General features: G+C 45.2%; 1 protein-coding gene across 3 annotated transcripts in view; it reads right to left on the bottom strand.

Annotated features, from left to right (window-relative positions):
- Positions 1–10,000, bottom strand: part of slc10a7 (solute carrier family 10 member 7) — a 41,746-nt gene that overhangs the window by 20,225 nt on the left and 11,521 nt on the right. For 2 of the 3 annotated variants that reach the window (XM_052498028.1, XM_052498027.1), the window contains exons 3-6: positions 6,666–6,802; positions 5,659–5,734; positions 2,463–2,501; positions 2,295–2,330 (exon numbers count right to left, since the gene is read on the bottom strand). In XM_052498028.1, the coding sequence (XP_052353988.1) occupies positions 2,295–2,330; positions 2,463–2,501; positions 5,659–5,734; positions 6,666–6,802 (288 nt within the window). Of the gene's footprint in view, positions 1–899; positions 1,939–2,294; positions 2,331–2,462; positions 2,502–5,658; positions 5,735–6,665; positions 6,803–10,000 lie in introns of those variants that run through there. The other variant, XM_052498029.1, reaches the window with a different exon arrangement.

The following is a 10,000-nucleotide window of genomic DNA, read 5'->3' as shown; positions in this document are numbered from 1 at the left end:
GGTTTCTTCCTAGGTTTTGGCCTTTCTAGGGAGTTTTTCCTAGCCACCCCTCAGAGCCTGGTTCCTCTCTAGGTTTCTTCCTAGGTTTTGGCCTTTCTAGGGAGTTTTTCCTAGCCACCCCTCAGAGCCTGGTTCCTCTCTAGGTTTCTTCCTAGGTTCTGGCCTTTCTAGGGAGTTTTTCCTAGGCACCCCTCAGAGCCTGGTTCCTCTCTAGGTTTCTTCCTAGGTTTTGGCCTTTCTAGGGAGTTTCTCCTAGCCACCCATCATAGCCTGGTTCCTCTTGGTTTCTCCTAGCCACCCATCATAGCCTGGTTCCTCTCTTGGTTTCTTCCTAGGTTTTGGCCTTTCTAGGGAGTTTTTAGCCACCTAGCCACCGTGCTTCTACACCTGCATTGCTTGCTGTTTGGGGTTTTAGGTCTGGGTTTCTGCACAGCACTTTGAGATATCAGCTGATGTACGAAGGGCTTTATAAATACATTTGATTTGGTACCCAGTGTGTATACTATATAGCCAAGTTATTACCAATATTTTATTTTATTATCAATACATTTGATTTGTATTTGTATTTGGCGCATGTGACAAAGAAAGTTCCATTTAATTCATTTAAGATAATAATTCAGAAAGCCCCATTGACTCTTCCCACATTTTATTGCGTTACAGACTGAATTTAAAAAATAGATTAAATTGAGATCGTGTCACTGATCTACTACACACAATACCCCATAATGTCAAAGTTGAATTTTGTTAAATTCATTTGTTAGAAATGAAAACAAAATGAAAATCTGAAATGTCTTGAGTCAATCAGTATTCAATCACTTTTGTTTTGACAAACCTAAAATAAGTTCTGGAGTAAAAATGTGCTCAACAAGTCACATAATAAGTTGCATGGACTCACTGTGTTCAATAATGGTGTTTAACATGATTATTAATGACATCCTCATCTCTGTACCCCACACATACAATTATCTGTAAGGTCCCTCATCTCTGTACCCCACACATACAATTATCTGTAAGGTCCCTCATCTCTGTACCCCACACATACAATTATCTGGAAGATCCCTCATCTCTGTACCCCACACATACAATTATCTGTAAGGTCCCTCATCTCTGTACCCCACACATACAATTATCTGTAAGGTCCCTCATCTCTGTACCCCACACATACAATTATCTGTAAGGTCCCTCAGTTGAGCAGTTCATTTCAAACACAGATTCATCCACAAAGACCAGGGAGGTTTTCCACAGCCTCGCGAAGAATGACCCCTATTGGTAGATAGCAGACATTAAATATCCCTTTGAACACGGTGAAGTTATTAATTACACTTTGGATGATGTATCAATACACCCAGTCACTACAAAGATACAGGTGTCCTTCCTAACTCAGTTGCCGAAGAGGAAGGAAACCTCTCAGGGATTTCACCATGAGGTCAATGGTGACTTTAAAACAGTTACAGGGTTTAATGGCTGTGACAGGAGAAAACTGAGGATGGATCAACAACATTGTAGTTACACCACAATATTAACCTAAATTATTTAATGACAGAGTGAAAAGGAAGCCTGTACAGAATAAAATTCCAAAACATGCATCCTGTTTGCAATAAGGCACTAAAGTAATACTTTATGTCCTGAATACAAAGTGTCATGTTTGGGGCAAATCCAATACATCACTGAGTACCACTCTTGATATATTCAAGTATAGTGGTGGCTGCATCATGTTATGGGTATACTTGTCATCGACAAGGACTAGGGAGTTTTTCCAGGATAAAAATAAATGGAATAAAGCTAAGCAGAGGTTAAATCCTAGAGGAAAACCTGGTTCAGTCTGCTTTCCAACAGACACTGGGAGATGAATTCACCTTTCAGCAGGACATTAACCTGGTTCAGTCTGCTTTCCAACAGACACTGGGAGATGAAATCACCTTTCAGGAGGACAATAACCTAAAACACAGGGCCAAATATACACTGGAGTTGCTTACCAAGATGACAGTGAATGTTCCTGAGTGGCCTAGTTACAGTTTGGCCTTAGAAATCACCTTGAAAATCTATGGCAAGACTTGAGACTTACCCAGAAAGGTGATTCTAAAATATATTGACTCAGGGGGTTGAATAATTATCCAAATGAAGATTAGTGTTTTATTTTTTTTCTCCCACTTTGACATGGAGTATTTTGTTAAGATCGTTGACCAAAACAATGGCAATTTAAATGAATTTTAATCCTAAACACAACAAAAAAGGTGCCAAAGAAAGGTCAAGGGGTTATATAGAAAACTTTGTGTCGTGTAGAAAATACTTACAAACAGTAACAGTAGCAGTGGTGTCACTATTATTCCCTGTAGACAGAGAATAGGGATGTCAGACAGGCTCAATACTGTTCACACGCTCACACACACACACACACACACACACACACACACACACACACAGCTCCATGGTAGAGGTAAAGAGACACAATTCAGTCTTACCAGGAAGCTTCCGAAGGCGGAGTTAAAGATGGCGGCAGCCTGAGGGAAGAGAATCCCCGTTTATTAAAACGGAACCAACACACGGTAATGTCCAGGGATCTGTCCAGCTAGTCGTGTATTAACAGAACGTCCATAATGTCCAGCTAGTCGTGTACTAACAGAACGTCCATAATGTCCAGCTAGTCGTGTACTAACAGAACGTCCATAATGTCCAGCTAGTCGTGTACTAACAGAACGTCCATAATGTCCAGCTAGTCGTGTACTAAAAGGGACACGAACGTCCATAATGTCCAGCTAGTCGTGTACTAACAGAACGTCCATAATGTCCAGCTAGTCGTGTACTAACAGAACGTCCATAATGTCCAGCTAGTCGTGTACTAACAGAACGTCCATAATGTCCAGCTAGTCGTGTACTAACAGAACGTCCATAATGTCCAGCTAGTCGTGTACTAACAGAACGTCCATAATGTCCAGCTAGTCGTGTACTAACAGAACGTCCATAATGTCCAGCTAGTCGTGTACTAACAGAACGTCCATAATGTCCAGCTAGTCGTGTACTAACAGAACGTCCATAATGTCCAGCTAGTCGTGTACTAACAGAACGTCCATAATGTCCAGCTAGTCGTGTACTAACAGAACGTCCATAATGTCCAGCTAGTCGTGTACTAACAGAACGTCCATAATGTCCAGCTAGTCGTGTACTAACAGAACGTCCATAATGTCCAGCTAGTCGTGTACTAACAGAACGTCCATAATGTCCAGCTGGTCGTGGTACTAACAGAACGCCCATAATGTCCAGCTGGTCGTGGTACTAACAGAACGTCCATAATGTCCAGCTGGTCGTGTACTAACAGAACGTCCATAATGTCCAGCTAGTCGTACTAACAGAACGTCCATAATGTCCAGCTTGTCGTGTACTAACAGAACGCCCATAATGTCCAGCTAGTCGTGTACTAACAGAACGCCATAATGTCCAGCTAGTCGTGTACTAACAGAACGTCCATAATGTCCAGCTAGTCGTGTACTAAAAGAAAGTCCATAAAGTCCAGCTAGTCGTGTACTAAAAGAACGTCCATAATGTCCAGCTAGTCGTGTACTAAAAGGGACACGAACGTCCATTATGTCCAGCTAGTCGTGTACTAACAGAAAGTCCATAATGTCCAGCTAGTCGTGTACTAACAGGGACACGAACGTCCATAATGTCCAGCTAGTCGTGTACTAACAGGGAAACAGAACGTCCATAATGTCCAGCTAGTCGTGTACTAAAAGGGACACGAACGTCCATAATGTCCAGCTAGTCGTGTACTAACAGAACGTCCATAATGTCCAGCTAGTCGTGTACTAACAGAACGTCCATAATGTCCAGCTAGTCGTGTACTAACAGAACGTCCATAATGTCCAGCTAGTCGTGTACTAACAGAACGTCCATAATGTCCAGCTAGTCGTGTACTAACAGAACGTCCATAATGTCCAGCTTGTCGTGTACTAACAGAACGTCCATAATGTCCAGCTAGTCGTGTACTAAAAGGGACACGAACGTCCATAATGTCCAGCTAGTCGTGTACTAACAGAACGTCCATAATGTCCAGCTAGTCGTGTACTAAAAGGGACACGAACGTCCATAATGTCCAGCTAGTCGTGTACTAAAAGGGACACGAACGTCCATAATGTCCAGCTAGTCGTGTACTAAAAGGGACACAAACGTCCATAATGTCCAGCTAGTCGTGTACTAAAAGGGACACAAACGTCCATAATGTCCAGCTAGTCGTGTACTAAAAGGGACACGAACGTCCATAATGTCCAGCTAGTCGTGTACTAACAGAACGTCCATAATGTCCAGCTAGTCGTGTACTAACAGAACGTCCATAATGTCCAGCTAGTCGTGTACTAACAGAACGTCCATAATGTCCAGCTAGTCGTGTACTAACAGAACGTCCATAATGTCCAGCTAGTCGTGTACTAACAGAACGTCCATAATGTCCAGCTAGTCGTGTACTAACAGAACGTCCATAATGTCCAGCTAGTCGTGTACTAAAAGGGACACGAACGTCCATAATGTCCAGCTAGTCGTGTACTAAAAGGGACACGAACGTCCATAATGTCCAGCTAGTCGTGTACTAACAGAACGTCCATAATGTCCAGCTAGTCGTGTACTAACAGAACGTCCATAATGTCCAGCTAGTCGTGTACTAACAGAACGTCCATAATGTCCAGCTAGTCGTGTACTAACAGAACGTCCATAATGTCCAGCTAGTCGTGTACTAACAGAACGTCCATAATGTCCAGCTAGTCGTGTACTAACAGGGACACGAACGTCCATAATGTCCAGCTAGTCGTGTACTAACAGAACGTCCATAATGTCCAGCTAGTCGTGTACTAACAGGGAAACAGAACGTCCATAATGTCCAGCTAGTCGTGTACTAAAAGGGACACGAACGTCCATAATGTCCAGCTAGTCGTGTACTAAAAGGGACACGAACGTCCATAATGTCCAGCTAGTCGTGTACTAACAGGGAAACAGAACGTCCATAATGTCCAGCTAGTCGTGTACTAACAGAACGTCCATAATGTCCAGCTAGTCGTGTACTAAAAGGGACACGAACGTCCATAATGTCCAGCTAGTCGTGTACTAACAGAACGTCCATAATGTCCAGCTAGTCGTGTACTAAAAGGGACACGAACGTCCATAATGTCCAGCTAGTCGTGTACTAAAAGAACGTCCATAATGTCCAGCTAGTCGTGTACTAACAGAACGTCCATAATGTCCAGCTAGTCGTGTACTAAAAGGGACACGAACGTCCATAATGTCCAGCTAGTCGTGTACTAACAGAACGTCCATAATGTCCAGCTAGTCCATAATGTCCAGCTAGTCCATAATGTCCAGCTAGTCCATAATGTCCAGCTAGTCCATAATGTCCAGCTAGTCCATAATGTCCAGCTAGTCCATAATGTCCAGCTAGTCCATAATGTCCAGCTAGTCCATAATGTCCAGCTAGTCCATAATGTCCAGCTAGTCCATAATGTCCAGCTAGTCCATAATGTCCAGCTAGTCCATAATGTCCAGGTAGTCGTGTACTAACAGGGACATAGAGTGTCATTCCTGTACGTACGCCGGTATAGGCACCGTCATTGTAAATAAGAATTTGTTCTTAACCGACTTGCCTAGTTAAATAAAAAATAAAAACATTGTAAATACCTCGTTCCCCCCCACAGCTTTGGTGAGTATGACAGCAGAGGAGACTGGAGGAGGCATACATCCCACCGTCTGTAACCTAGACGACGCACGCAGACACACACACACACACACACACACAACAGGGTCTTTGTCAAGGTCACGTCACCCACGGCAACCGCAAGGTAGAACCACTGGCTGAAGAAAGGACTCTTTCACTCCTCCCCCCCCTCCTCCTCTCTCTAGCCCCTCCCAATACAGTATGTAGTTGTGTGTTAGGAACATCCGATGGTCCCGCCCCCACACACAAAGCTCCTCCCCCCTCCTCCTCTCTCTAGCCCCTCCCCCTCCCAATACAGTATGTAGTTGTGTGTTAGAACATCCGATGGTCCCGCCCCCCACACACAAAGCTCCTCCCCTCCTCCTCTCTCTAGCCCCTCCCAATACAGTATGTAGTTGTGTGTTAGGAACATCCGATAGTCCCGCCCCTCCACACACACACAAAGCTCCTCCCCCTTCTCTCTAGCCCCTCCCCTCCCAATACAGTATGTAGTTGTGTGTTAGGAACATCCGATAGTCCCGCCCTCCACACACACAAAGCTCCTCCCCCCCTCTCTCTAGCCCCTCCCCCTCCCAATACAGTATGTAGTTGTGTGTTAGGAACATCCGATGGTCCCGCCCCCACACACAAAGCTCCTCCCCTCCCTCTCTAGCCCCTCCTAATGTATGCCATTTAGCAGACGCTTTTATCCAAAGCGACTTACAGTCATGTGTGCATACATTCTACGTATGGGTGGTCCCGGGATCGAACCCACTACCCTGGCGTTACAAGCGCCATGCTCTACCAACTGAGCTACAGAAGGACCACACAAACATCCTCTCTAGCCCCTCCCAATACAGTATGTAGTTGTGTGTTAGGAACATCCGATGGTCCCGCCCCCACACACAAAGCTCCTCCCCCTCAGAGCAGCCAATGGTTTAAAGATAGATACAGAGAAACTCTGTGTGTGTGTGTGTATATATATACTCACCCTCGGAGTAGCCAAGTGTTGATTGAGGTAAGAGCCAGTAGTTTGATACAGAGCCACATGGCAACAGGGAAGAAGACCAGGGTGAAGGACTGGACAAACATATGCAGCTTCACATGGAGGAGGGCACTGGTCAACTCCTAGAGGAATATGGAGAGAGAGAGAAGCATCAAACTGGTCAACTCCTAGAGGAATATGGGGAGAGAGAGAAGCATCAAACTGGTCAACTCCTAGAGGAATATGGGGAGAGAGAGAGAAGCATCACACTGGTCAACTCCTAGAGGAATATGGGGAGAACTGGCCAACTCCTAGAGGAATATGGGGAGAAAGAGAGAAGCATCAAACTGGTCAACTCCTAGAGGAATATGGGGAGAGAAGCATCAAACTGGTCAACTCCTAGAGGAATATGGGGAGAGAGAGGGAGAAGCATCAAACTGGTCAACTCCTAGAGGAATATGGGGAGAGAGAGAGAGAAGCATCAAACTGGTCAACTCCTAGAGGAATATGGGGAGAGAGAGAGAAGCATCAAACTGGTCAACTCCTAGAGGAATATGGGGAGAGAGAGGGAGAAGCATCAAACTGGTCAACTCCTAGAGGAATATGGGGAGAGAGAGAGAGAAGCATCAAACTGGTCAACTCCTAGAGGAATATGGGGAGAGAGAGAGAGAAGCATCAAACTGGTCAACTCCTAGAGGAATATGGGGAGAGAGAGAGAGAAGCATCAAACTGGTCAACTCCTAGAGGAATATGGGGAGAGAGAGAGAAGCATCAAACTGGTCAACTCCTAGAGGAATATGGGGAGAGAGAGAGAGAAGCATCAAACTGGTCAACTCCTAGAGGAATATGGGGAGAGAGAGAGAGAAGCATCAAACTGGTCAACTCCAAGAGGAATATGGGGAGAGAGAAGCATCAAACTGGTCAACTCCTAGAGGAATATGGGGAGAGAGAGAGAGAAGCATCAAACTGGTCAACTCCTAGAGGAATATGGGGGAGAGAGAGAGAAGCATCAAACTGGTCAACTCCTAGAGGAATATGGGGAGAGAGAGAGAAGCATCAAACTGGTCAACTCCTAGAGGAATATGGGGAGAGAGAGAGAAGCATCAAACTGGTCAACTCCTAGAGGAATATGGGGAGAGAGAGAGAGAAGCATCAAACTGGTCAACTCCTAGAGGAATATGGGGAGAGAGAGAGAGAAGCATCAAACTGGTCAACTCCTAGAGGAATATGGGGAGAGAGAAGCATCAAACTGGTCAACTCCAAGAGGAATATGGGGAGAGGAGAGAAGATCAAACTGGTCAAGGAATCAAACTGGTCAACTCCTAGAGGAATATGGGGAGAGAGAGAGAAGCATCAAACTGGTCAACTCCTAGAGGAATATGGGGAGAGAGAGAGAAGCATCAAACTGGTCAACTCCTAGAGGAATATGGGGAGAGAGAGAGAAGCATCAAACTGGTCAACTCCTAGAGGAATATGGGGAGAGAGAGAAGCATCAAACTGGTCAACTCCTAGAGGAATATGGGGAGAGAGAGGGAGAAGCATCAAACTGGTCAACTCCTAGAGGAATATGGGGAGAGAGAGAGAGAAGCATCAAACTGGTCAACTCCTAGAGGAATATGGAGAGGAGAAGCATCAAACTGGTCAACTCCTAGAGGAATATGGGGAGAGAGAGAGAGAAGCATCAAACTGGTCAACTCCTAGAGGAATATGGAGAGAGAGAGAGAGAAGCATCAAACTGGTCAACTCCTAGAGGAATATGGAGAGAGAGAGGGAGAAGCATCAAACTGGTCAACTCCTAAATGAATATGGGGAGAGAGAGAGAGAAGCATCAAACTGGTCAACTCCTAGAGGAATATGGAGAGAGAGAGAGAGAAGCATCAAACTGGTCAACTCCTAGAGGAATATGGGGAGAGAGAGAGAGGCATCAAACTGGTCAACTCCTAGAGGAATATGGGGAGAGAGAGAAAAGCATCAAACTGGTCAACTCCTAGAGGAATATGGGAGAGAAGAAGCATCAAACTGGTCAACTCCTAGAGGAATATGGGGAGAGAGAGAGAAGCATCAAACTGGTCAACTCCTAGAGGAATATGGGGAGAGAGAGAGAAGCATCAAACTGGTCAACTCCTAGAGGAATATGGGGAGAGAGAGAGAGAAGCATCAAACTGGTCAACTCCTAGAGGAATATGGGGAGAGAGAGAGAAGCATCAAACTGGTCAACTCCTAGAGGAATATGGGGAGAGAGAGAGAGAAGCATCAAACTGGTCAACTCCTAGAGGAATATGGGGGGAGAGAGAGAAGCATCAAACTGGTCAACTCCTAGAGGAATATGGGGAGAGAGAGAGAGAAGCATCAAACTGGTCAACTCCTAGAGGAATATGGGGAGAGAGAGAGAAGCATCAAACTGGTCAACTCCTAGAGGAATATGGGGAGAGAGAGAAGCATCAAACTGGTCAACTCCTAGAGGAATATGGGGAGAGAGAGAGAGAAGCATCAAACTGGTCAACTCCTAGAGGAATATGGGGAGAGAGAGAGAAGCATCAAACTGGTCAACTCCTAGAGGAATATGGGGAGATCAAACTGGTCAACTCCTAGAATATGGGGAGAAGAGAAGCATCAAACTGGTCAACTCCTAGAGGAATATGGGGAGAGAGAGAGAAGCATCAAACTGGTCAACTCCTAGAGGAATATGGGGAGAGAGAGAGAGAAGCATCAAACTGGTCAACTCCTAGAGGAATATGGGGAGAGAGAGAGAAGCATCAAACTGGTCAACTCCTAGAGGAATATGGGGAGAGAGAGAGAAGCATCAAACTGGTCAACTCCTAGAGGAATATGGGGAGAGAGAGAGAAGCATCAAACTGGTCAACTCCTAGAGGAATATGGGGAGAGAGAGAGAGAAGCATCAAACTGGTCAACTCCTAGAGGAATATGGGGAGAGAGAGAGAAGCATCAAACTGGTCAACTCCTAGAGGAATATGGGAGAGAGGGAGAAGAAGCATCAAACTGGTCAACTCCTAGAGGAATATGGGGAGAGAGAGAGAGAAGCATCAAACTGGTCAACTCCTAGAGGAATATGGGGAGAGAGAGAGGGAGAAGCATCAAACTGGTCAACTCCTAGAGGAATATGGGGAGAGAGAGAAGAAGCATCAAACTGGTCAACTGGTCAACTCAAACTAGAGGAATATGGGGAGAGAGAGAGAGAAGATCAAACTGGTCAACTCCTAGAGGAATATGGGGAGAGAGAGAGAGAAGCATCAAACTGGTCAACTCCTAGAGGAATATGGGGAGAGAGAGAGAGGCATCAAACTGGTCAACTCCTAGAGGAATATGGGGAGAGAGAGAGA

This window comes from Oncorhynchus keta, chromosome 35 (assembly GCF_023373465.1).
Source record: "Oncorhynchus keta strain PuntledgeMale-10-30-2019 chromosome 35, Oket_V2, whole genome shotgun sequence".
NCBI lineage: Eukaryota > Metazoa > Chordata > Actinopteri > Salmoniformes > Salmonidae > Oncorhynchus > Oncorhynchus keta.
This window is presented reverse-complemented; position numbering and strand designations above follow the sequence as displayed.